The sequence below is a fragment of the Balaenoptera musculus genome, chromosome 3 (genome assembly GCF_009873245.2).
Source record: "Balaenoptera musculus isolate JJ_BM4_2016_0621 chromosome 3, mBalMus1.pri.v3, whole genome shotgun sequence".
Lineage (NCBI taxonomy): Eukaryota > Metazoa > Chordata > Mammalia > Artiodactyla > Balaenopteridae > Balaenoptera > Balaenoptera musculus.
The window spans coordinates 149814789-149841795 of NC_045787.1; the positions used below are offsets into that span (position 1 = coordinate 149814789).

General features: G+C 50.4%; 1 protein-coding gene across 1 annotated transcript in view; it reads left to right on the forward strand.

The window, feature by feature from the left end:
- Positions 1-3497: 3497 nt before the first annotated feature.
- The window catches only part of CDHR2 (cadherin related family member 2), a 39025-nt gene continuing 15515 nt past the window's right edge, over positions 3498-27007 (forward strand). The window contains exons 1-12 of the mRNA XM_036848811.1: positions 3498-3572; positions 15937-16003; positions 16272-16343; positions 19776-19915; positions 20027-20080; positions 22108-22197; positions 24038-24127; positions 24754-24879; positions 24956-25102; positions 25183-25258; positions 25358-25473; positions 25899-26132. Coding sequence (XP_036704706.1) covers positions 15952-16003; positions 16272-16343; positions 19776-19915; positions 20027-20080; positions 22108-22197; positions 24038-24127; positions 24754-24879; positions 24956-25102; positions 25183-25258; positions 25358-25473; positions 25899-26132 — 1197 coding nt within the window. The 5' untranslated portion in view covers positions 3498-3572; positions 15937-15951. The remainder of the gene's footprint in view (positions 3573-15936; positions 16004-16271; positions 16344-19775; positions 19916-20026; positions 20081-22107; positions 22198-24037; positions 24128-24753; positions 24880-24955; positions 25103-25182; positions 25259-25357; positions 25474-25898; positions 26133-27007) is intronic.

Sequence of the window (27007 nt, forward strand, 5' to 3'; positions counted from 1 at the left end):
GCCAAAGGTCTGGGCAGGCCAGGACATGCCCTGTGGGGGTCGGAGCAGTGATCCAGAGCTGTTGGCCCCAGCGGTCAGAGCAGGGAGGGAGAGCAGGGCCTTAGGTTGGGGTCTGCCCTACCTGGTCCTGGGCAGAGAGACCAGGCTAGCTCCCTTGGTCTGGGGTGGGCCTGGAGCCTGGAGCTTTGGGCAGTGTTGCCTACCTCTCCGCCTACCAGTTAAGCCACCAGTGATCCCACCACACCACTACAAAGCTAATCTTCCATGAGCCTTCACTCTGTGTTAGTCACTGTGCTCAGGACTTTAAGTGCATGACTTCATTTCATCCTTACCACCACCTTCTGAGGTAGGTTTCATACATAACCCATAATTTACAGATGAGGAAATTGAGGCTTAGAGAGATTCTGTAACTTGCCTCACTACAATTGAACCCAGCCCCGACCCTGAACCTGATCTCTTGACAGCTATGTTATAATAGCCATGTCAAGTGCCATCCAACCTCCTGCAGCATCCTTTCCTTGGAGACACACAAGAGGAAACACCTCTTAGGTATTAAGAATTGCACCATAGCTCCCAGATCCTGGCTCGCGATTCCTCTCTCTCTCTCCCACCCCCCGTCTCTGTTGCATGGATGCTGAACTTAATGGATCCCAGATCCTGTTTCCCCCTTTGCCTTGCCTGTTGGGAAGCTCAGAACCCAATTCATGGCCCACCTCTGACATTTACCCAGAACTTCAAGGCAAATATTTAAATATTTTATGGACTCTACTCATGCCTAAATTTTCCTCATTTTTCTCATTTGTTTCCCTTTCATCCAGGTTTCTTCATTTTTTAAGCTTGTTGTAGCACATAATTTTTCCAATTTTTAAAAATTGTGGTAAAATATATAACATAAAGTTTACCATCTTAACCATTTTCAAATGTACAGTTCAGTGGTATTAAGTACACTCATATTGTTGTGCAAACATCTCTGCCATCTGTCTCCAGAACTCATTTCACCTTGCAAAACTGAACGTCTGTATCCATTAAACAATTACTCCCCATTCCTCCCTCCCTCAGCCCCTGGTAACTACCATTTTCCTTTCTATCTATAATTTTCACTACTCTAAGTAGCTCCCATAAGTGGAATCAATTTTTGTCTTTTTGTGACTGGCTTGTTTCACTTAGCGTAATGAGGTTCATTTATAGCATTTGTAGCATGTGTCAAAATTCCCTTCCTTTTTAAGGCTGACTAATATTCCATTGTGCGTATAGACCACACTTTGCTCATCCATCCATCTGTCAATGACATTTGGGTTGCTTCCACATTTTAGCTATTGTGAATAATGCTGCTATGAACACGGGTATACACATAGCATATATATTTTGATAATCTGTTTTAAAATTGGAGGTTTAGGAAACAAAGTGCCTGGCATATTGTAACTACCTGATACATATATCTATTGAGTGTAAGTCAGGTGTGGCACCTGCCATGAGGAGAGGGCCACCCAGGATGACGACAAGACAGTGGGCATGTGTCCTGAGCAAGCTATGGATTCAATGCCCTGGGAGCTCAAACAATTGGTGGATGGGGTCCTTGCTATGTGCCAGTCCCCATGCCAGGAACAGTATCTCAGTGATCTGGTTTTATCCTCACAAGAATCCTGTGAGGTAAGTAATATTATTTTCTCTAAGTTATGAATGCAGATGTCCAATATCATGCTACAGGGAGAAGTGGGGACTCCAGGAGGCTTAACAGGGAGATGGCCAAGCCAAGTTCAAACTCTGGCCTCTCTTACCCTAACTCTGTGCCCCGTCCTTAGCGTCTGGGTGGGGTGGTAAAAGGATGGGGAACTTCCTGCCTGAGGGGCATTGTAGTCAGGACAGACTAATTCAACCAGACCTAGCAAAAAAAATGAATGTATTGTTTCAATAATGGAAGAGTCTGGTGGTGATGGCTTCAGGCATGGCTACATCTAGGGGCTCACACAAAGTCTCGAGAAGTCCACGTGTCTCCATTTCTCAGCTCTGCTTTACTCAGTCTTGGATTATTTCTCTGTAGATCTTTCCCTCATGGTAGTAAGACAGACAGCTGTTGGAAGTCGCTTTCTCACAGCTTGGACATCCCAGCAGGGAGCAACGAGGTTCTCATGCTCAGCAGTTCCAACAAAAGTCCTTTATTTGAGTCCCACTGGTTCTAACTGACCCAGCTTTGGTCACATGCCCAAACTCAAACCAGCAGCTCTGGCCAGGGGGATGCTGTGCCGGCCTGGTCAGGCAGGCCTCATCACATGCACCCCATGGGGTAAGGAGAAGGAGGGGCGAGGAAGTTCCCCAAAGGAAAACTGGGTGTTGTTACCAGGGAAGTGAGGAGAGCTGCTAGGTGGCCAGAACAGGGGGTGGGCAGGGGGAAGTGTGGAGGAGGCCGCACTGGGTGAGGAGAAATGGGGAGGGCTGAGGTGAGCAAGGAGGACTCTTCCCTCATTGCAGGGCCTTGGTGCTGTGGTCAGAGTTGGTTCCTGGCTTACGGTCACTTCCCCTCTCTGAGCCCCATGACACTTCTCTGTAGTGTAGGCATGGTTATAATGGAACCTGCCTCTCCTGGGCAATGTCAGACATCAGAGAGACCATGATGTAAAGCACACCGTAGGTGATCAATAAATGCTGATTCCAACTCCACTCAGGAGGCACAAGGACATCCTCCCCTAGGACTTCCCTGGAGCTGAGAGTGTATTTGCATCTCATGATCTCTTTTGGTTGTTCCAGGCCTCACTGAGTGCCCATCCTGGGCTGGGTGTCTCCCTGGCCACCCTCACTGGCCCCTGGTGCGGGAGGACCCAGCGCCCCATGGTCCAGACACAGGCAGCATGGCTCAGAGAGGGGCGGTGACTTCCCCAGGCCTCCCAGCCCCAAGAACTTGAGATCCCCCTTCTCCTGTGTCAACACGGGGATGGTTGGGCCTGAGACTGGAGGAGGAGTTGGGGGTTCGGCCTCTCCTGGGAGGCCGTGGGTTCTGGGAAGATATTTAAAGCCAGCCTGAGGGTGGATGAGCTCCTGGGGGGCCGGGTAGATACCCTCTGAGGGCCTCAAACGAGGGGAACAATCAAGGTTGCCTTCACTCCTCAGTGAAGACCTCGTGTTTGACTATTACACTATTTTACTGTTCCCTTCCCTGACCTATTGCCTTTCTCACCTTCCTCACAGGTCCTCTGTCACTGAAGACTCTTGTAGCAAGGAGGGGATGGAGGGCTCACCCTCCCCACATCCCTCCTGCCCCAGGGCTGGGCCTGGTTCCCACATTCTCCGGGCTCGGTTCTGCCAGACCCTGGCTCCCGTGACCTAGGCCTCCAGGCCTGGGACCACAGGGACTGTCACCTTGATCCTGCCCTCCTACCCTCTCCTCAGCTGTGGTCCGGGCCTCCTGAGGAGCCCTTCCTGTCCCAGGAGGTGTGGTCTTTCTCAGGGTTAATGATTGCTCAGGGGAGGCGGAGGTGGTGTCAAAGTCTGCTGGCCACACCACTGCAGGCCCCAGAAGGTGCCCATCTGTGCCTAAGGGCCCATCATCTGCCTCCGGGGCCCCTTCCGGGGCACAGGTAGGGAGGGCACGGCTCCTCTGCAGCAGGGGCGCGGGGTCTCCTGGCCAGGGGTAGGGACCGAGTGGGGTGGTTGGGGCCATGGGGAGCTCTGGGGGTCTCCCCCGCAGCTGGGTGGGAGCCTGGGAGGAGGGAGCAAGCACTGGAGCTGAGCTGAGTGGACCTGGAGTGAGTCCCAGCCTGGCCGCAAGGCCTCAGTGTCTCTTGCAGTGTGAGGCTAGTAATACCTATTCCCAAGGTTCCGATGGCTCCCTTCCCTTCTAAGGCCTTGGGCGATTTGGATCCAATGAGGTTTCTTCTCAGGACAGAAGGGAGGCAGGTGCCCTAGAAAAATGAATTCACACGTCCTGGCCCCTTTCACGGGAAGCCTGAAGTGGGGAAGACAGGGTGGCTGAGCCAGGGGGCTCCAGAGCTCAAAGAGAAAGGACTGGGCTCCAACTCCAGCTGCTTGGGTTCAGATCCCAGCTCCATCCTGACTTTGGGTGGGCTCCATAACTCTTCTGGGCCTCAGTTTCCTCATCTGTAGAATGGGGACGGTAATAGTGCAGGAAAGACTCTGGAGAGCCCCAGAGCAGTTTGGCTTGTGGTCGGTAATGAAGTCTGGTGCCTCCTCGGCCCAGACTAGGAAGTGTCTAGCTGGGACTCACTACAGGTGGCCCCCAGCTCTGGCACATTCCCAGGCCCCGACACATCTCTTTGCCCTGGGGTACCAGGTGGAGACTTGGCTGAGAGCTGAGCCGGGCCTGGGCCTCTTCCCTGAGGCAGGGACTGCTGGGTTGGGGCACCAGGCACAAAAGCAGGGACCTGGGGAACACTGAGATCCAACTTATGGAAACAGGCTGTGACCAGTGTGTGGACTCTGGCTCTTATCCACACCCTATTCTCAGGGGGGAAACTGAGGCCGGGAGGATAAGGGCTTGCCTGGGGTAAGTGAAATGCGGCAATCCAAACTCAGGGTCATTTGACTCCATGTCTGTTTGCCAGGGAAGCAGCCTGGGGATGGGACTGGAGGGGCCCCAGGGCCCTGGTGGCATCAAGTGGAGCCCAGACCAAGGCTTGCCCAGGGGCTCCTGGTTTGGGAGCCAGTCTGGGTCTAACGCTCTGTCCCTTCCTCTGGGCCATCCCTCTCTGAGCTTCTCTGAGCCTCAGTTTCCTCACCTGGACCCCGGAATGATAATTCCTACAGCTGGGAAACAACTGTGAGAAGTAAACAAGAAGGCGAGAAAGCAGAAGTGAGAGTTTGTGGTCGGTTGGAAGTGGCTGGTGGCTGAGCCTGCCTGCAGGGGGCCCATGGGTGAGGAGGGCCACCACCCTCTCTGACCCTCCTGGAGGCCCTGAGCAGTCCTAGGGTCCACACTCCCAGTGCCTCCGAATTCTAGAAAGTCTTGGAGCCGTGGGCTGTTGAGAGCTGTGGCTGCCGCAGGGGGTGGGTATGCCCCTCCCAAAGGGACAGGCCCAAGGGCCTGCATGTCTCATGGGGTGGGGGCCAGAGCCACCCTAATTCACCTCTGCATCCTTTTTGACCCTTCCCCAGGCACATTTTGAGGGCTGGGAAAGGCGAAGTGTAGAGACAGCTTGGGGGAGGGGGCTTGGGGGAAAAGAAGCTGTAATTTCTAGAATGTAGATAGTCTCATTTTTCAGGAGACAAACTGAGAGTCAGAGAGGAGCAAAGCAGAGCCCCAGGGCTCAGCTGTGAAGGGACTGGGGCCTGGAGAAAGCCATGCCTCCTTCACTCCCATGCCTCGGCCTAGGGCTGCCTGGCACGACGGAGCCCTGGGGAAGGGACTGGCCTGGGCCCTGTCGGGTCCCTTCCCCAGTACAGCCCATGGGCAACTCCATTCACTTCTTCTTCTTTTCCTTCTCTTTCTCCTTCTCCTCCTCCTCCTCCTCCTCTTCCCCCTCTCCCTCCCCCTCCCCTCCTCTTCTCTTCTTCTTCTTCTTCTTCAATTTAATAGTATTTTCAATGTTGTTAGTTTCAGGGGTACAGCAAAGTGATTCAGTTATACATATATTCTTTTCTCAGATTTTTTTCCCTTATAGGTTATTACAAAACATTGAGTATAGTTCCCTGTGCTATACAGTAGGTCCTTGCTGGTTATCTATTTTACTCTATTCACTTCTTGTTCATTGGTGCTCGCTCTGTCCCTTGCCCCTGCTGGCGTACCAGGAGCTTAGGGGCCAGTGGAGGGGCCACCAACGCCTGAACTTGGCTCCACACCTGACCTGGCCTTGGAGGATAGAGAGAATTTGCACATATGCAGAAGACTAGGGAAGGTGTCCTGGGCAGAAGGCAGGGCATATGCAAATGTCTGGAGGCAGGAAAACAGGCTGTGTACTGAGAACAGGAGCATTCAATGCCCGTGGGCCACAGGAGGGGAAGAACGGCTTGTGTGGGAAGAGACCCAGCAGCTGTGAGGCCCTAGCTTGCCAAGCGGAGGAACAGGAAGTGGCTTCCGCAGCCAGTGGGAGCCATGGCGGAGGTTTGAGCTTGGGAGTGGCCGCGCCTGGTGATGTGGGCGGGCAGGCTCACTGGTGGGGCAGGTTCAGCCTGTGCCTTCCCCAGCTCACACGGGCTCTGCGCATTTTTCTCAGGTGACCGAATCCAGAGGGTGATGCTCTGACTGTAGAACTCTGACCTCATTATGATCAAATGAGCGTGTGTTTATAAAAGTTTTTGTGACAAGGAGGAGGCAAGATTGCGTGAAACCCAGGGCTGCGGCGAGGCAGTGAGAAAGAGTGCTGGACTGGGAGGCAGCGGGGTGGCGTCCCGGCTCTGCCCCGACTGGCGTGGCATGTTGAACAGGAGCCTGAGCTTCCCTGGGACTCAGGCCTGAAGGGGTTGACAGCCCTCTCTTCCTTCCCGGGGGACGGTGAGGGCTTGACGCAGGTAAAAGACTGCGTGTGCCTCACACACAACATCAAAGGTCACCGTGCTGCTCTGAGTAAGGGTCACAGGCTTCTCGAGGCCCCATGAGAATGGGAGGGGGGAGTCAGAAGAAACTATGATGAGTGATGGGTAGAGCTGGGTGGGGGAAGGGGGCCTGGAGGTGGAGGCCTCAGGGACCCTGCAGAATGAAGCCCGTGGTTAAGGCTGTTCTGCCCCCATCTCGACCCTGGGGGCTCTGCACAGCCTGTGGGAGAGTCTGGCCAAAGGGGAAGAGAAAACCAGAAGGCTGGCAGGAGAGAGCACAGACATCCTGCTCTGAGTTCTGATCCCGTTACGCACTGGGTCGCGTCACTTCCCATCCGGGACCACAGTGTGCTGAGGAATCAGTGGTAATGGGTGCAAAGTTCCAGCCACAGCACTCAGCCATCGTGCCTGCTCCCTTCCCCGGGGGACTGGATCCCAGGACAGGAGTCTCCTGTCTTCCCTACTGCACTTTGACTTGGTGAGGAGCACAGCTGGCACACCTGCGGCCACACACTTAAGTGCCCAATAGTCCTATGGCTGCTGATTCACCTCTAAAGGAGGGGAAACGAGGGAGCAAAAGAGGTGAGGGTGTTAGGTCCAAGATCACACCCCGAGGGGGTGCCAAGGCTAGCTGCATCTGGCCAGTGTTAAGGGTCCTGGATTTTGCTCACACAGTGGATGCCAGCAGTCTATCAGCATCACAGGAGCCCAGCTCCATCTGCATCTCCGCTATCAGCCCACCACCATCATCATCTCCGCCCCACAACCATCACCACCACCAGCTCCATCTGCATCCCCACCCGCATCATCACAAACATCACTGTTGCGTCCATCCCCACCACCATCACCACTTCCATCCCCTCTGCCATCCCTACCCCTAACCCAACTGCTCTCCTTGTCCCCCACCCACCTCCACAACCAGCTCCTGGACCGCCTGAGTCACGCACTACTCTGGACCCCAAGTCCATCACGCCAGCACGTCTCACGGCATCGCCATCCCCACAGCACAGTCATCGTCTCACTGAGGACTGTAGCTCAGCACACGTGATTCTGAGGACTGAGGGCTTATTAGTTCCTCCCAAGAAGCGGGTCCATCTGCATTTCCCAACCTGGCTGAGCATAGCCCTGCTGTCCAGCATGTGGGCTGTCCCCAGCTATCATCTTTGGAGACCTTGGCAAGCCAACAGTTTTCACATCCACTTCCCCAGGGGCACTGGCTAGAGTCCCACTGCAGGTGATGACCCAGAAATACAGTCCTTGGCGTCATCCACACACAGCCCTGCCCTGTTCTTGACCTCTACACTCAATCTCAGGGCATGGGCAGGATGACGGGCACAGGGGAGAGACGGGAGCGGTTTCTGTGGTGACTGCGCTGGGAGTAGCAGTCATAAAGTGAAGATGGCTCCACAAGATGCACAAGGAAGGGATTTGCATTTGCTGAGCACCTACTGTGTGCCAGGCACTGAGCTGGCACATTCTATTCTCATTCGCTGCCCCCCCCCCGCCCCCAACTTATCACTTATTGGCGGTATCATTCCCATCCTACAGATGAGGAAATAGGCTCAGGGAAGGGCAGTGAATTGCCCAGCGCAGCTCTGCAGCTTCTCAGCTCTGTAAACTCAAGCAAGGCTCTTCACCTCTCTGAGCTTTAGTTTCCCCAGGTGTAAAGTGGGTATAATGGCTTCTACCCTTCAGTGCTCTTGTGAGTGTTACATAGCACCCGGGCCAGGGTCTGGCACGTCGTAGCTGTTCCTTACGTGGCAGCTCTTACTGTTCAACACCACGATGTCGAATGGCTGCCACACGTTCTGCCAAGGGCTCGGCCACATTTTTCTTAAGCATTTGCTTGTGTTTCATGTTTAGGTTACTTCCATTTTCCAAGGTCAGAAGTAATCGCTTGTGATGAACAACTTTCTGCAAAAAGTTTCTTTATTTTAGGTTAGTTAGATTACTGGGTCAAAGAGGGCGCATGTTTTAAAGATTTTGAGTCCACAGCTGAACTGGGTTTTTCCTCTCCTGCTGGGGTCCTGGTGGAAGGTGGGGCTGCACCCTTCCCTCTGTGCATGGGAGAGACCAGGGCCTTGAGCTTGGAGAACTGTGTTTGAATCCCACTCATTTCTAGCTGTGAGATCCTTAGCAGATCAGTCTGAGCTCCAGTGTCTCTGTCTGCAAAAGGAGATTAAATTATGTGAATTCCAAACATCCGGCCTCCAAAATATATCTCTACTCTCGCCTCTTCTCTCCAGCCCTGCTGCCACCATTTCAGCCCATTGGCACACAGCAGCTGGAAAGATCTTTTAGAAAAGTAAATGAATCCCTGTCGCTCCCCCGCTCAAAACCCTGAAACGATCTTCTGTTTTTCTTAGAATAAAACAAACCATCCTCACCATGTCTTACAGGGCCCAGCATGATCTGGCCCCAGCCTACTTCTCCAAGCTCATCTCCCACCCCTCTCCCCTCTGTCCCTGTGCTCCAGCCACACAGCCCCTCTTTCAATTCCTGGAACACACCTGATTCTTACCTGATCCGGGGCCATCTCTTGTATTGTCCGTACAACCTGGAAGGACCCTATATAACAGTGCTCGCTCTATCAAAGTAACATGGATATTTAATGTAAACATTCCAAATAATACTACAAGGTTTAGAACAAAAACCGGCCTCTGAGCTGCTTTTTTCCATGTTTTTGTTTGATTTGGTTTGGGTTTTTCAGTGTCTGTCACTGGTGTGCAGGTTTCCATGATTTGATGTGTTTGCTTACTTCCACGGTGTAAATACTTCCATCCCCGCTGATTTCAAGCTGCCGACATAATGCCAACCAGTTTGCTAAATTCCTGAAACGATGGGTGCCATTGCCTCTGTCTTCCTTTCGACGCCTGGTGATCCCTGGCTGGCTCTAACTAAGAAGGAGGCTCCAAAAAGCTGACTGGGGCCCTGTGGGTGGGGCTTGTTTCCTGGACGCCACACCATAGAGTGATCCAATGGAGGCCCCTGCAGTTCAGAATCTGTGGGGCTTTTCTCTTAGGTGGGTCAGCTTTCTCTGATTTTTATTTCTGGTTGTTGGGGGAGGGGTCAGATCATCAGCCAGTGCTCTTGGGACTGATTGGGGAAAAGAGGCTGAGAGTGTCACCATTTAGTGTGTGGTCTTTCACTTAACCCCCTGTCTTGTTATGGTGCCCCTACCTCCACTGGGCCTCGTGTCCCTGAGTCCAGAGCTCTCTGATTCAGCCTCCCCAGGAAGCAGCCTCCTTGTGCTCTAGGGTGAGGATGAGGAAGTAGTGTCCGGAGTCTAAGTGCTTCTCATGCAAACCTTCAGCCAGTTTCCTGCCTTCAGGCCACTGCATACCTCTGCTCCCAGAGGGTCCTAGAACCTTCAATCCTTCAGGCTTGTTGGGGTTTTGAGCTTGCTTCCTGTGGGTGTTCTTTACCCCCATCCTTACTCTGGTTTTTTTTTTTTTTAATTAATTAATTAATTAATTAATTAATTAATTAATTTTTGGCTGTGTTGGGTCTTCGTTTCTGTGCGAGGGCTTTTTCTCTAGTTGTGGCAAGCGGGGGCCACTCTTCATCGCGGTGCGCGGGCCTCTCACTATTGCGGCCCCTCTTGTTGCGGAGCACAGGCTCCAGTCGCGCAGGCTCAGTAGTTGTGGCTCACGGGTCTCGTTGCTCCGCGGCATGTGGGATCTTCCCAGACCAGGGCTCGAACCCGTGTCCCCTGCATTGGCAGGCAGATTCTCAACCACTGCGCCACCAGGGAAGCCCCCTTACTCTGGTTTTAACTATCATTAGCTTGATAAGGTGATCGTCTCTCATCAATTCATTCCAATTCTAAAATCTTTACTATCATTTTAGTGGGGTTTCAAGAGGGGTTTCAAGAGGGAGGAAGTGGAGATCAATGTTGAACTGTCCATGGTTAACAGGAAGCGCCCTCCTCTACTCCTTACACCTCTTCTCACCCCTCAGATCTCTGCTGACATTTCACCTCCTCAGAGACTCCACCCTATGTGTTCCCATTGTCCACTCCTGCAGAACAAACCATGCCAAGGCTCACTGGCAAACAGCAACAACAGTCATTTATTATGATGGGAAATCTGCCATTTGGGCAGGGCTCGGTAGGGATGGCTCATCTGGAGGTAGAGGGACCATTTCAGGATGGCTCACACGCATGGCTTGCTTACACAGGTGGGTGTTGCCTATCGACTGGGAGCTCGACTGGTCTGTGGGCCAGGGGCTTTGGTTCCTCTCCACATGAACCTCTTCAAGGAGCTGCTTGGGCTTCCTTATAGCATGGCTGCTGAGTCCCAAGAGAGTGTGGTCCAAGAGGCAGGAAGGGGAAACTCCCAATATCATGAGACCAGGGCCTGGAAACTGGCACAGCATCTCTGGTGCCATATTCTGTTGATCAGTCACAGGGCCTGCCCAGATGTCTTAATTGTAAAACCTGTGGGATTTTTATTTTATTTTTTTTATTGAGGTATGGTTGCTATAAAATATTATATAAGTTTCATGTGTACAACATAGTGATTCACAGCTAACCTTTAAAGGTTATAGTCCACTTCTAGTTATTATAAAATGTTGGCTATATTCCCTGTGTTGTACAATGTATCTTTTTAGCTTATTTATTTCATACCCAGTAGTTTGTACTTCATCCCCTACCCCTATCTTGCCCCTCTCTTCCCTGTTCCCACTGGTAACCACTAGTTTGTTCTCTATATCTGTGTCTGTTTCTTTATTGCGATATTCACTAGTTTTATTTTTTAGATTCTACATATAAATGATATGATACAGTATGACATTTCACTTAGTATAATACCCTCTAGGTCCATCCATGTTGCTGCAAGTGGCAAATTTTTATTCTTTTTTTATGGCTGAGTAGTATTCTACTGTATGTATGTGTATATATATATATACCACAACTTTATCCATTCATATGTTGGTGGACACTTAGGTTGCTTCCATATCTCGGCAATTGTAAATGATGCTGCTGTGAACATTGGGGTGCATTTATGTTTTTGAATTAGTGTTCATTTTTTTCCAGATACATACACGGGAGTGGAATTGCTGGGTCATATGCTAGTTCTATTTTTAATTTTTTGAGAAACCTCCATGTTGTTTTCATAGTGGCTGTACCAATTTACATTCCCACCAACAGTGTACAAGGGATCCCTTTTCTCCACATCCTCATCAACATTTGTTATTTCTGTTCTTTTTGATGATAGCCATTCTGACAGGTGTGAGGTGATATCTCATTGTGGCTTTAATTTGCATTTCCCTGATGATTAGTGATGTTGAGCATCTTTTCATGTGCCTGTTGGCCATCGGTATGTCTTCTTTGGAAAAATATCTATTCACATCTTCTGCCCATTTTTTAATCAGGTTGTTTGGTTTTTTTGATGTTGAGTTATATGAACTGTTTATGTATTTTGGATACTGAGCCCTTGTCAGTCGCATCATTTGCAAATATTTTCTCCTATTTGGTAGGTTGTCTTTTCGTGTTGTCGATGGTTTCCTTTGCTGTGCAAAAGCTTTTAAGTTTAATTAGGTCCCATTTTTTTAATTTTTGCTTTTATTTCCTTTGCTTTAGGAGACAGATCAAAAAAATATTGCTACAATTTTTGTCAAAGAGTGTTCTGCCTATGTTTTCTACTAGGAGGTTTATGGTTTACCAGTCTTACATTTAGGTCTTTAATCCATTTTGAGTTTATTTTTGTATATGGCATGAGAAATTTTTCTAATTTAATTTTTTACATATAGTTGTCCAGTTTTCCCAGCACCAGTTATTGAAGAGACCATCTTTTCTCCATTGTATATTTTTGTAGGGTTTTTTTTGGCCACGTTGCACAGCTTGTGGGATCTTAGGTCCCCAACCGGGGATTGAACCCAGGGCCTCGGCAGTGAAAGCGCGGAGTCCTAACCACTGGACTGCCAGGGAATTCCCCAGGATTTTTAATTTATGCAGATGACTGAATGATGACCTGGAGAGGCTAAAGCCATTGAAGGAAGATTTTATTACTCACAGTTCCCTAGAGGAGGGGGCATGCCACACCATGCAGGGCCACATGGGGAAGCACCAGGTTTGGCCAGGAGGCAGAAGGAGTGAGGGGAAAGCAGGGCCCAGAGCCCTTACTGCATTTTCCATGGGAAGGAAGGTGGGAAGGAAGCTGCAGGTTAAGCAGCTGAGCAGGCTTAGGATTGGATAGTTTGACTAATTTTGGCAGGTTATAGGAGTCATGCTTAATCATTCAGTACCTGGTGCTGGGGAGATTTGAGACAGCAGGAATATTGGTTTGGTGTGTGAGAGCTGATAAAGGTGGCAGCTGGGAATACAGGCTTTGATTTTGTTGGTTTATATATGAGAGGAGTGTTTGCAGACAAATCACTTGTTATCTCTAGGAATTAGCTAGCCCTGATAGGGGCAGCCTTTCCCAGACCAGCAAGGCCCCCAAAATGTCAAAGCATCATAAAATACGAAAATAAAAACATGATGAATGCACCAGATTCAAGGGGAGCAATTCTCACATCTTGCTGAGAGGAGTGTTAAAAAGTCTGCAGCCCTCTTTATCTGCCAGACTGCCTAAAGTAGTGTCCCATTACTGTACTCTCGCAATGCCCACATTCTCTTCCTTCATAGCACTTAATGCAGTAAACAATTAGACAGTACTTTCCTTGCTTGTTTAGGGTCTGTCTTATTCACTAAGCATAAATTTGGTGAAGGCAGCACCTTGACTGTTATACCTACCATTGTATCCCCAGTGCTGGGAACAGGGTCTGGCACATAGTGGATCAAGGACACCCAATAAGTATTTGTTAGGGGAATGAATGGATAAATCAGGGTACTCAGCACAGAGTAGGTGCTCAGGAAATGTCAGCAGATATTTAAAATGACCAACCCTCTTGATGCCCCAGAAGATCTGGGCAAAGTTGGGCAAAGACAACTCTGAGTTAAAGAGGGAAGACTAAAGCTGGAACTTCAGGACAGGTGGAGGCAAGCCAAGCCCAGAGGATGGTGGCCAGATTGGTGCCAGTGTCCCTCTGGCTATCTAGGGGACATTGACCGAGAGGGGACTGTGAGGTGACCAAGGCAGGCCAGGGCAGAATATGGGGCTCCCAATGATGAGAGGGGCAGAAGACAGACTTTTATCTCCTCCATGATAATAGTTGCTGCCATTTTTTTGCTAACATACTTTGAGCCAGGCACTGTGTAAGCCTCACACAGACCCTGTAGTGTAGGTGCTGTAATTATTCCCAATTTACAGATAGGGGAACTGAGGCCCAGAGAGGTTAAGTTACTTGCCCAAGATTACATTGGATTGACACCCAGGCTCTCTAGCCCATATGTTTACCCCTTGCACCCTGCCCCACCTCTCAGGCTTTCCACGTCAGGCCACTGGGGTTACAGTGATTCACTGGCACACTCATTCATTCATTTCTGAAATGCCCCCTGAGCTTTCCCTGGGCTCAGCCCTGGACTCGGTCCTGGGGTCACAGAGATGAATCAGACCTGGACCTTGCCTTCACATCTCTCCTGGTCTGGAGGGAGAGGCTGATCTGCAAAGAGATAATGGGCCCTGAGAGCTACAGAGGTTAGGCTAGGATCTGAGCAGCGTCCAGTGAGGTCTCTAGGCCAGCGCAGGAGTCAACTCCTCCTGTGGGAACACTGAAGGAGTGTCTGGACAGAAGATGACCTTGGGGCTGCTCATCAGTTAGCAAGGCAGGGAAAGGCATTCCAGAAAGAGGGAACTGCGTATGCAAAATGAGGGAAAACGGAGTGGGTCTGTGGATATGGGAGGTGTGAGGGAGGGAAGCAGGGCGTGGTTAGAGAGGAAGCTGGGGAGGGGGCAGCAGTGCTCAGGGCCAGATGGTCTGTTCGAAGCCTTTGTATGCAGTTTGGCAATGGGGAGCCACTGAAGAAGTTTGGAGCAGGAGAGAAAGGTGATTAGAGGGAGTGAGGAAGGATAATTTTGGTTGAGAGGACTTGATTAGAGACGGAAGGGAAGGAGACCGTGAGGAGGGCTGAGCCGGGGAGAGAGGAAGCCTGTTGCAGGATGGAGAGAAGTGTAAGAGGTTCAGGAACTGGACTGGATGTGGGACATTCGGGAGACGGGGAGTCAAGGGTGATGGGGGAAGTGGGCGATCCCTGAGGCAGGAACACAGGAGGAGGGGTAGGTGGTGGGAGGGAGAGGAGTTGTGGTTTCTGATGTGTTTCACGGTCAAGGTTCAGCCCTGGAAGCCATTCCGCACCACCCTCGGAGGACCTGTCATACGGAGTCTGCCGTGGGTGAGGGTCCCTCCCTCTTCGTTCTCCCATAGCTTTGGAGTCGGGCTCCTCTGGAAAACAGCGCTTGTCTCAGCCGCACTGGGGCAGGAGTGGGAGCTGCCCAGGACCCAGTGAGGGTGCTTAGCAGCAGCTGTGTTCCTTTGTGTGCTTTATAGCTTTAATTTATCTTTGGAAAAGTTAATATATTCACTCAGCACGAAATCCAAAAAGTACAAAAGAGTATGCAATAAAAATCCTGTCTTATGGAATGATTATGTAGATGCAAGCATGCAACTCATTTTCTTGACAGAGAGCACGAAGCATTTGCGAAATCTTGCTTTGGTAACAATTGTCTTTTGGGATGAAAGAGCCTTGGGGGTTCAGGTATCTCTTGATGACAGTGAATCAAAGTCCCTCTTTTCCCAGATGAAGGATAGCTTGCAATGTAAGATGACCAAGAAGACTGGGCAGGACAGGGTTTTCCAAGCGTTCCTGCCCAGCTATCAATCAACAAGAGGAGCACAAAGCCCTTCCTAAACTGACTTGACCAGGGAACCCTTCTGTTATGGGGCATCTTACAGGACTGGGGTTCCATGGAGTACACTTTGAGAAAGGATGCAAAGGCAGCTATGAATTGTGTCAGCAAGTGGGACAAAGGATCGAGCCCCCCCACAGAGGCTCTGGATGGTCCTGGACAAGCCATAGTCCCTCTCCAGGCCCCTGATTTTGAAGGATGCTGTTAGCTTGGACTTTAAACAGGCAGGTTAGTGCAGTGGTTGAGGGAATGAATTCTGGAGTTCAAAAGACCTGTTTTCAGAGCATGGTCTTGCCATTGACTCTCTGTGTGGCCTCAGGCAAGCCCCTTAGCAGCCACTTAGTTGTAGGAATAAAGAGATTATGCATGTAATATACTTGGATCCATGCCTGCTACACAGTGGGCACTGAACCCTGGGGTCAAGTTCAGGGTCAGTCTCAGGCTGGGGCTCTAGACCAGACTCAGCTACCCTGCCCCTCCCTGCCATGCCCCCCAACTCCCCGTCCCCTGGAACATCTGGCAAATGGGCAGAATTTGATAGGGGCCTGGGGGGAACCTTGAGTGATGGAGGTGAGTCGGCCGGGGTCAGACCCGACTGATCAGGGTCCACCAGAGGAGGGAGGACTGGGTTCAGGTGCCCCTCCCCTGATGCCTCTTCCCCCAGGTCCCTCCAGACGTGATGGTGTGGCCGTGGCTGTCCTGCCTCTTGCTTCCTGCCCTCATGGTGTCTGGTGGGTACCTCCCCTCCCCCACCAGGGCAGCACTAACCTGGGGATCCTCAGCAGAACCCTCCAGAAGGGTGGGATGCTGCTTCATCAGCAAACACCCAACTCCTATGGCCCAGCCCCGGGCTTGGCTGCTCTGGGGAGGCCTGGAGAGGAATCCAGTCCTGGGCCGGTGAAAGTTGGCCAGTGGGACTGGTGTGGGCTCCCACAGGGGCAGATGGGGGTCAGTCTTTATGGAGGTGTCCAGATGTTCCAACACTCTGTGTCCCTACAGTGGCAGCCAACATGGCCCCAACATTCCTGTCCAACATGTCGGCAGTGAACCTGCCTGAGGACCTACCAGTGGGTGAGTAACTGTCCCTGTGCCCAGACTGCACCAAACACTTACCCACAAGAGGGCCCCAGGGGCTCCCCTTTGGGCTTGCTCCCCATCCCTGCAGCTCCACGGCTAGTCATGGGGCAAAGGTGGCCTGAAGGAAGTTTGTTCCAGAAGTTTGTTTTCTCCTTTGCAGCTTTTGGGTCGAGGGCCCTCACACAGCATCAAATAATCAAGACTCACTCCAAGAGAACATTCCTCCCATTTCCCATCTCTTTCAGTCTTTCTGATTTCCCAAGGAAGAAAGTATGCATTTGGTACCATTATTTCTCTTCTACCTCTTTCACTTGCTCATCTCTCTTCCTCCTCTGCTATTTTTTTTTTTTCAGACAGAAAGAGAGCAGGCTTTAGGCTCAGAGCCTTTCATGCATACATCTCACCAGAAATTGATACTTCTGCTGTCTTCGTTTGTAGAGTTACCTTCCCTCTATGGCTAGTGAAATGAGTTTTCTATGTACAGTAGCCATCTAGTTTGCTTTTAAAATAAATGTATTTACATGAAACAGTAAGTCAGTTAAAAGGAGGGTCATAAACACTGAGACGTGGATGTGGTAACGATCTTGGCAGTGTACAGGAGTGAATGATGTTCATGAAACATTGTTTTGGATGAAGCCACAGGGACTGGATGCCAGATTCCCAGCAGGCAGGATGGGGTTGAAGAAGCTGAAATGATAGATGACTGTATTCATTGGGATATAGGGTCAGCTGCGCATAACAGACCCCAAATAACAGAGCTGTAAACAAGGTCAAAGTTTCCTATTCTCTTACATAGTCATCTAGAGCAGTGATCCATCAGGCTGTTCCGTGCCCTATGCTTCTGGCATCAGGGACCCTCCTTCCATTTCCAGGTTCTGCCTCCCCTAGGGCCTGGCCCTCATCCACATGGTCCCAGATGGTTCATGTCACGCCCTGTTCCAGTGAGAGCTGGGGGCAACAAAGGGCCAAGAGGGCTCATTTCTTTCTCCTAAGGACAGGGCTCCAGATTTTACACATGTTACTTCTGCTCACATCTCATTGGCCAGAACTTAGCCACATGCCCTAGCTACAAAGGAACTGGAGAAATGAGGTCTTTATTTTATTTAGCCATGTGCACAGCTCAAAATCTGGGGTTCTATTAGTCTGAGAGAAAGGGGGTTGTGAATACTGGGGGACAATTTACAGTCTTTGTTGCAGTGTCAGAATTGGGACCCCAAATATCTAAATCTACTAGATAAAGCAAGAGACTGCATCAAAGGTGAAATCCAAAGTCTGCCTTGGAATCCAGAAACCCAGGTCTAGGTACATGAAGAAAGGGTGGGCGATGGGCTTCAGAGCCACGAAGGCCACATCCATTTGGATGTGGTTGCCAGGACAGCAAGTCTACTAAGGGTTATATTAATAAAGGTTTAGATCCCAGGATGAGGGAGGTGATAGTCTCATTACATTCTGAGTTGGCACAATCCTCCCTGGAGGACTGGGTTGAGGTCAAACTATTTGATATCTGTGAATACAACAGAGAAGTAGTATATACACGTTAATGATATTTTATGTATATTTTCATAGCTGTTTGGTCGCAGATAAACACACACACACCTCCAAACAAATGTCACAAATATATTAACCCAAATGTCCTCAAGATCTCCATTCTCTTGGGTGACCCTTTAATGTCAGGTCTGATCTCAGCCAGACCAAATGAGGGTCTTTTCTTTGATAACCACAGGGCCCCTCTCTGGGCTTTCTCAAACCAAAGAGCAATTTCTTCCTTTCTGAGATGAATTGTATGGCTCTCTTGGGATGAGAAAGCATTTTCAGTCAGGTTTTTAAAAAATGTTGTTTAGACCTTTTATTTTGAGGTATAATATATATACAGGGAAGCACCCCGACCCACTCTCTCCCCTTCTAGTCACTCCCCGTCCTTTCTCTCCTGCAGAAGACCTGTTTTCTTGACACTCACACTGTATAGTAGTTTAGTTTTGTCAGGCAGACTTTTTAAAATACGTCAAATTTGAGTTTAAAGACAGAGACCTAATATATGTCTTTTATTTCTGCAGCTCTTATTGATTTATTTGTTACAGTTAATTTTTTTTCAGACAGACTTTTAAAAAAGCTTTTCCTCCCTGATCCTTCTTTCTGTGTCCATGAGCACATGTGTACAGAGAAGGATTTACACATCCCCACTCACTTCCCATATTTCCTTAGGTATAAGGGCCGTATCAGTTTACATTTTGACATTTTTGAATCAGGATGTGTCTTATATTTGAGATAGTCAGTTAACACAGAGTGACTCCCCACCCCAGCAGTCATTAAATTGACAGTGTGTCTCACAACAGAGGAAACATACTGTAGATACTAACAGCTTTCTAGCCTGACGGTCTTCCTGGAGGAGGGGGCCTGGGTGGGAAGGGACCAAGCTTTCTAAGGAGTTTCTGGAGGAGCCAGAACTATTTGGTCAAAGAAGAGCAGACTCCAGATGTGCTGCCCAGACTGTCCCTGAAAGGCTGTCGTGGGCAAGACGGGGGGGGCAGGCTGGTCCTCTGAGACCCTCAGGCTGGGTGCTGGGCTCCACCACCATGTCACTGTTCTGGCACTTTTGCTTTTGTAGGCCTCTCCCTCCAGAAAAATACATTAAAAATACATTTTAATATACTGCATTGGCATAAAGACAAATATCCTGAGGGCTAGATTATAATCATTAATTCCTTTTGATTTTTTTTTTTACCGTTTGAAAAAATGAGGTATAATTGACATACAATATTATATTAGTTTCAGGTGTACAACATAATGATATATTTGTATATATTTCAAAATGATCACCACAATAAGTCTAGTTAACATATGTTACCACACATAGTTACAGATGGCTTTTTTTTTTCCCTTGGGATGAGAGCTTTTAAGACCTACTCTCTTAGCAATTTTCAAATACCCAATACAGTATTATTAACTCTAGTTAACCATGTTGTACATTACATCTCCAGGACTTATTTATTTTATAACTGGATATGTGTACCTTTTGACCCTCTTCACCCATTTCTCAGTCCCCCGCACCTCACCTCTGGCAACCACCAATCCTCTCTGTATCTATGAGCTTGGTTTTTGTTTTTAGATCCCACATGTAAATGAGCTCATACAGTATTTGTTTTTTTTTACTTATTTCTCTTAGCAGAATTCCCTCTAGGTCCATCCATGTTGTTACAAATGGCAAGATTTCATTCTTTTTTTAAGGCTGAAAATATTCCATTGTACATGTATACCACATCTGCTTTACCCATTCATCCATTGATAGACATTTAGGTTGTTTCCATGTCTTGGCCCTTCTAATTGTAAAAGAAGTTTGACATTCTTGTGGGCCTCGTGGGCAGCTTGGCCAGGCCAGCATTGAACTAGGTGGCCGTGGACCCTGTGCATTCCCTGTCCTGTCTGCAGGTGCTGAGGTCTTCTGGCTGATAGCTCAGGACCAGGACAATGACCCTCTGACCTATGGGATTAGTGGCGCCAATGCCTACTTCTTTAATGTCACCCCGAATACTGGGGAAGTGAAGCTGGCCAACCTTCTGGACTATGAGGTAAAGGGAAGCAACCTGGGAAGGCCTTGTGAGGGGTTGGGGAGGTAGGGAGGGCCCTGGTGGGCACCCGAACAGGGCTTACCTTGGTTCCCTTCTCTCTGCCCACTGCAGACGCTCTACTGGTTTGCCATCAACATCTTTGTGAACGACGGTCACAACAACCCAGTGAGTCAGAAGTGGGGAGGGAAGGGAGGTCCAGGGATCAGAGAGCAGGGGACTGAGGATCCACCGCTAATTGCCCACCGCAAATAAGCAGAGAGCCCCAGCTAACAAAAAATGAATTGAATGTTTATTTTTATCGAAATTATACGTCTCCATTTTTTGTCATACAATATTAACCAAGATTTTAGTATTTATTATAATTTATATTAATTATACAAATATATGGTTTATCTTTTGTGTATTTTGTATATCTATTGTATATCATTAATTACATTATTATTTTTTAAAAGATGTATGTATTATTTTTTATTTATCTTATTTACTTTTGACTGCGTTGGGTGTTAGTTGCAGCATGCAGGATCTTCGTTGAGGCACGGGGGATCTTTCGTTGAGGCACGCGATCTATTCGTTGTGGCGTGCGGGCTTCTCTCTAGTTGTGGCGCATGGGTTCCAGAGCACATGGGCTCTGTAGTTTGCAGCAGGCGGGCTCTAGTTGCGGCGCGAGCTCAGTAGTTGTGGCGCATGGGCTTAGTTGCCCCGAGGCATGTGGGATCTTAATTCCCTGACCAGGGATTGAACCCGCGTCCCCTACATTGTAAGGCGGATTCTCTACCACTGGACCACCAGGGAAGTCCCAATTACATTATTAACTTGTATTAATACACTTATTAATAAAAAAACAAGTGCCAAATACCTCCCTACCCTCTCTCCACTGAGGTCGTCACTTTCAGCCCCTTTGGCTGATAGGTTGGTCTCAGTGTTCATGTTTCTCAATAACACTTATACAGCTGTGTCTTGTGTCCGTGAAAGTTGGGGGTTTTGCCTTTATAACCTATTCCCCAAACCCTATCCATTAAAAAAATCATTTTAATGACTTGGATATTCATAAATATTTTCTCTTTGTAAACATTTTTAAAAGTGCAGATAAAGCTCAAGTCCCCTTGGGCAACACTTCCCAGCCCACTCCCACCTGAAGTGTCCGCTGTCACCGTGTTGTTTTCTATCCATCGCTAAACATTGACATGCATATATGCATCCACGGAAGAAAGATGGTAGTTTTGGGTGCATTTTCTGAAATCCAAGTGGGATCCTACTGCATATATGGTCTTGAACTGCCTTGTCGACTCAACAATCAGCTTTGGAAGACTTCCCTGGTGGTCCAGTGGTTAAGACTCTGTGCTTCCACAGGGAGCCCGGGTTCGATCCCTTGTCAGGGACGTTCCGCATGCCGCGGGGTGCAGGCAAAAAACAAAACAATACAACAATCAGCTTTGGAGTCCCTTCTGTGTCTGCACATGAGTCTCTTGTTTCCTGTATGTCTATAGCCCAGTGTGGGGACTATAAGCACCACGGTGCTTAGCTGGTCTCCTCAGCACTTAGGTTGTTCACAGCTTTACGCTATGGCTAACAAAGCTAAAAGGAACATTCTTGTAATAGGACAGTTTAGATTTTTTTTTAATGACCTAATGATTTCCACAACATACTCTCCAAATGGTTCAGTAAATCTGTGGAGAGAAAAACTAAATAAGGGGTAAATCTGGATGAAGGGTATCAGGAATTCTTTGTACTGTACTTGCAACTTTTCTGGCGTTTGAAATGGCATCAAAAAAACACGGAGGGGAGAGGGGGAAGCTGGGGCAAAGTGAGAGTAGCATCAACATATATACACTACCAAATGTGACATAGATAGCTAGTGGGAAGCTGCTGCATAGCACAGGGAGATCAGCTCGGTGCTTTGCGACGACCTAGAAGGGTGGGATAGGGAGGGTGGGAGGGAGGCTCAAGAGGGAGGGGATATGGGGACATATGTCTGCATATGGCTGATTCACTTTGTTGTACAACAGAAACTAACACAGCATTGTGAAGCAATTATACTTCAATAAAGATGTATAAAAAAAAAGTCACCCCAGACACCACCTGATTGTTCTCCTGAGAAGCTATACCAACTTGCACTCCCGTCCTGATGCTCCTGATGTTGTTTTCTCAAGCTCCCACGTTTTCTGGACTAACCTGGGCTTTCTCACTTGCAGGTGCAGAATGAAATGCTGGTGATCGTGGAGGACAGAAATGACAATGCACCCATTTTCCAGAAAACAGACTTCTCCACCAGCATCAGTGAGGTAACATCTGCCTTAACGGGGTGTGTGTGTAGGATGCAGACATCCCACAAATCTGCTTAGAGTGGGAAGGACCAGAGATAGCCAGCAGGGCATCCAAGATTGGGAAGTGCACCTCCTAGAAAGGGCAGCTGCAGGAACCAAATTCAGGGGGTTGCATGTAACCCCATGTACCAGAGTTACAGCAACATTTTGCAATCTATCAGACTGGATTGGAATATCTAAGTTATAGTCAGAGGTGGTGAGGGGGAAGGAATTGATTTTCTCATGTTTCTGAAAAATTTAACAGTATATCTGACTTCAGGCATGGCTGGATCCAGGTACTCAAGCCATGTCATCAAGAAGAGATTTCTCTCCACCTAGCAGCTCTGCTTCTCTTGTTGCCACCATCCTGGGGTGGGGCAAGCAGTTCTCCCTTATGGTGATAAAAGTGTCCCCCAGCAGCTCCAGGCTCACATCCCACCGGCTTTGCAATTGCAACACAGACTGTCTCTTTCTCAATGGTCCCAGCCAAACCCCCAGGACTGACTCTCATTGGCCCATTTTCGGTCAGGTGCCCATCAGTTGAGGAGTATGGATTGCTCCAATTGTCTAGGTCTGCATCATGTGCTTTCCTCTCTAGCAAGAGGAGCAGCCCCACTTGAACTGCATAGGCAAGGAGGAGGTTTCCCAGTGGTCCCAGGGCAGCAAACACAACACCACTCCTGAATCTTCATTACCACGTGGCTTCAAAGTCCTGACAGGTGTGGGTCCCCCTCCCCCAGGCCAGACCTGAGGCTGGTGAGGTTCAGACAGCCCTTCAACAGGCTCTGATTGAGCACCTACTGTGTGTCTGGCACTGTCCTTGGTGCTGAGGATATCCGGTGAAGACAGACTTGGTCGCCACCCTCGGCAGCTCACATTGTAGTGAAGAGCACAGACAACAAAACATTTAATCAACAAAGCATTAAACAAACAGGATTATTTCAGATGGTGTTGAGCTCTATGAAGAGCATAAAACATGACTGGGGAGGGGCCTGCTTTAAATTGAGCCAGTCAGGAAAATCTTCTCTGCGTAGGTGACATCTGAGCAGAACTAAATGTTGAGGAGCCAGCATGGGCTGCTCCAGGAAAAGGATATTCCAGGCAGGGAACAGCAGCTGCAAAGGCTCTGAGGTGGGAATCAGCCTGGAGTGTTGTAGGCATAGCCAGAAAGCTCGTGTGTGTGGAGGGAGGAGGCTGAGGAGGAGGTGAGGTCAGAGAAGTGGGCAGTGGCCTGACCCTGGAGGGCCAAGGAGGCAGTCTGGACCGTATTCTGGGCAGAATGGGGGAACCACTTGTCGGTTTTGAGCACGAGACTGATGTGGTCCGGTTCAGGATTTTCAAAGATCTTTTTGGCCACCATGAAGAAATAGTGAGGGTGTGGACAGGTCCTAGAGGAAAAGCCTCCCAAAAGAACCTTCCAGCTCTGTGGGGTGCTGTGTGGAACCTATTGCTGGAGGCTACAGAGAACACACAGGGATGTTTAAGCAGGGGAGTGGCACAACCTGAGTTCTGGAATGATCACTCATGGTGGTCCTGAGGGGCGCTGCAAATCAGAAGCCTGCTCAGGTTTCAGGGAGGCTGTGTGGGGAGAGGAGAAGGGGGAACTCTGCTCCCTGCCTCCATCCAGATGCCCCCAGAGGCCCAGCCCAGGTGGGAAGGAAAGGGGGACATCTGTGGAATGCTGGGTTGCAGGTTCTGGAAGGTCCATCGCTATCCCCGTGGTACAGTTGGGGGCACTGAAACTCCAGGAGGGGGCATGATGTGCTTGGGCATGGAAGAGATGTGTTGGAGCTCAGAGGTGACAAAACCCTTGTTACAGACCCTGCCGGTTGGCTCCCTGTTGCTCTCTGTGCTGGCCAAGGACAAAGACACTGGGTCCGGAGGCGCAGTGGTGTACTCCATAGAGAAGGTAAGTGTGTGTGGGTCCGCGTGGGAGTGTGGGCTCCACCTCCCCTCATGGCCACTAGGGGGCAGCATCTCCCACACAACCTGCAGGGACCTTGTGGAGCAGGGGCTCTGCGACGGCCCAGCCCTGGTCCCCACGCCTTCCTCTGTCCCCCTCTGGACCTCATTTGGCCCAGCCGCCTAAGGAGGGTGCCTGCTGCAGACCGGACCCTCCTCCCCACCCTCTCGCCTGGGGCACTGTCTATGAATTTGTCCGGTTAGCGTCACACCACCTGGTGGCTGCGGCAATCCTGGCTTCAAAGAAGAGGAAATCAAGGCTCAGAGAGGTCCAGGGTCTTGTCCAAGGTCACACAGACAATGACGGGTGTGACCCCAGTTCTCACGAAGACACATTGGCTAGCCACGGCCCCCATCATTGAGTGCCCAGTATGTGCCTGGAACCTACCTTAGCTCACTTGACCCTGTTTTCGTCCCACTGAGGCGATATCTAGCCCATTTCCCAGGCTCAGAGAGGTTAAGTGACCTGGTGAGTTTGAGAGCAGAGCCAGGATTCGACCCCAGGTCTCTCAGAGCAGGTCCTGGGGGCAGGGCCGTCCCGGGGGAGCCTGGCCTGACTGTGCTCTGCCTCAGGTCATCCCTAGCACGGACAGCAGCGAGTACCTCTTCAGGATCCTGCCCAACGGCTCCATCATCCTCAACGGCAGCCTCAGCTACAACAACAAGAGTGCCTTCTATCAGCTGGAGCTGAAGGCCTGTGTGAGTGCGGGCGCACGTGGGGTCGGGGGCGTCGGGACCCGAAGCCCCGGCTTCACGGAGACCCATCTCCCGGCAGGACTCGGGCGGCAGGTACAACAACAGCTTCGTCGTCCAGTGCTCCTCGCCTGTCTTCGTGTCCATCTCTGTAATCGACAAGCCGGACCTGGACCCCCAGTTTGTCAGGGAGTTTTACTCGGCCTCTGTGGCTGAGGATGCACCGCAGGTGTGCCAGGGAACTGGAGGGGTCTGGGTGGAGACGAGCGGTGGGGAAAGGGTCTGGCCACTGACCGTGCCTTCTCGCAGGGAACCTCGGTGCTGAAGGTGGAGGCCATGGATGGCGACAGAGGCATCAATGACCCTGTGATCTACAGCATCTCCAGTGAGAACAGGGTGTCCCCAGGCTGGGGCTGAGGCAAGGGAAGGGGTGGGGGCTCCGTCAGAGCCACTGGAAGCAGCTGCTCCTGCTGCCTTTTCCCAGACTCCACAAGGCCTGGCTGGTTCGACATTGGACCAGATGGGGTGATCAGGGTCAGCGGTTCCCTGGACAGAGAGCAGCTGCTGGAGGAGGACGAGGAGGTGCAGGTGCAGGTCACGGTGAGTGAGAGGGCCACTGCCCACCTTGCACCCTGACTTTCTATACATTTATTTATTTATTTATTTATGGCTGCGTTGGGTCTTCGTTTCTGTGCGAGGGCTTCCTCTAGTCGTGGCAAGCGGGAGCCACTCTTCATCGCGGTGCGCGGGCCTCTCACTATCGCGGCCTCTCTTGTTGCGGAGCACAGGCTCCAGACACGCAGGCTCAGTAATTGTGGCTCACGGGCCCAGTTGCTCCGCGGCATGCGGGATCTTCCCAGACCAGGGTTCGAACCCGTGTCCCCTGCATTGGCAGGCAGACTCTCAACCACTGCGCCACCAGGGAAGCCCTGCACCCTGACTTTCTAAACTCTGAACTTTGATCTCAGCTCTCTCTGAATGCTGGTTTTCTGACCTCTGCCTCTCGGCCTCTGCTCTGCTCTCAGGCCACCGAGATGCACCCCAACGTCTATGGGCAGGAGGCCAAGGTGAGCATGTGGGTCACGCTGAGAGTGACAGACGTCAATGACCACAAACCTGAGTTTTACAACTGCAGCCTCCCAACCTGCACCTTCACCCCCCAAGAGGCTCAAGTCAACTTCACTGGCTACGTGGACGAGCACGCCTCCACCCGCATCCCCATCGATGACCTAACCATGGTGGTCTACGACCCAGACAAGGCAGGGGCACCCAGACCATGCGCGGCATGGGTGGAAGTGATGGTTGGGAGATCGCTGGGGGGGCAAAGTGGCGAGTGACCAGCAGAGTGTGGTACCACAGTGCCCGATGGGGCAGTGTGCAGTGGGCAACAGTGGTGCTGACCATGAGTTGTGGTCGGAGCTGTTGGGTGACATTGGAACTGCTGAGTGTTGTTGAGCTGGTGGGTAGCCTTGTGTTCAGGGTGGTGCTACGTGGTGGGGAACAGAAAGGCAGCACTGAATGGAGGTTGGTCCTGGATGCTGGGTGTTGTTGAGTGGAATGTAATTTTGGGCGGTGTTGAGTAGAGGGGGTAGTGATGTGTGGATGGTGAAGTTGCGGGGTGCTGGGATAGTACTGGGTATTGGGGGATGTGGGCAGTTTTGAGCACAGTGTGGTCTGGGTGGGTGTCAAGTTGGAGGGTATTCCTAGGTGGAGGTTGATACTTAGTGCTGGGTGATTTGGGTAGTATTGAATGCTGAATAACTATGGATGGTGTTTGGTAGTATTTGGCGATAATGAGTTGGTACAAAATGTCGACTGGAGGGTGATATTGGGTAGTGGTGGATGGGTGGGTGTGTTGAGATGGTGGTTGGCCTTGACTGGAGAGGGGTGTGGAGTAGAGGGGGTGTGGATAATGGACCGACGTTGGACATTGATGATGTTTGGTGTTGGATTGGGTGGTGGAGGGTGGTGCACGGTGGCTGGTACGGAAGACTCAAAGGGAGTGAGGGGTGTGTGTCCAGGCGCTGCAGCCCAGGCTGGGGCCTCGGGGAGGTCTTCTTCTGATGAGCCCACGTTGACAGGGACTAGTGACTAGCCTACCCTCCTGGGACATGTGGCCAGGGATTGGGAGAAA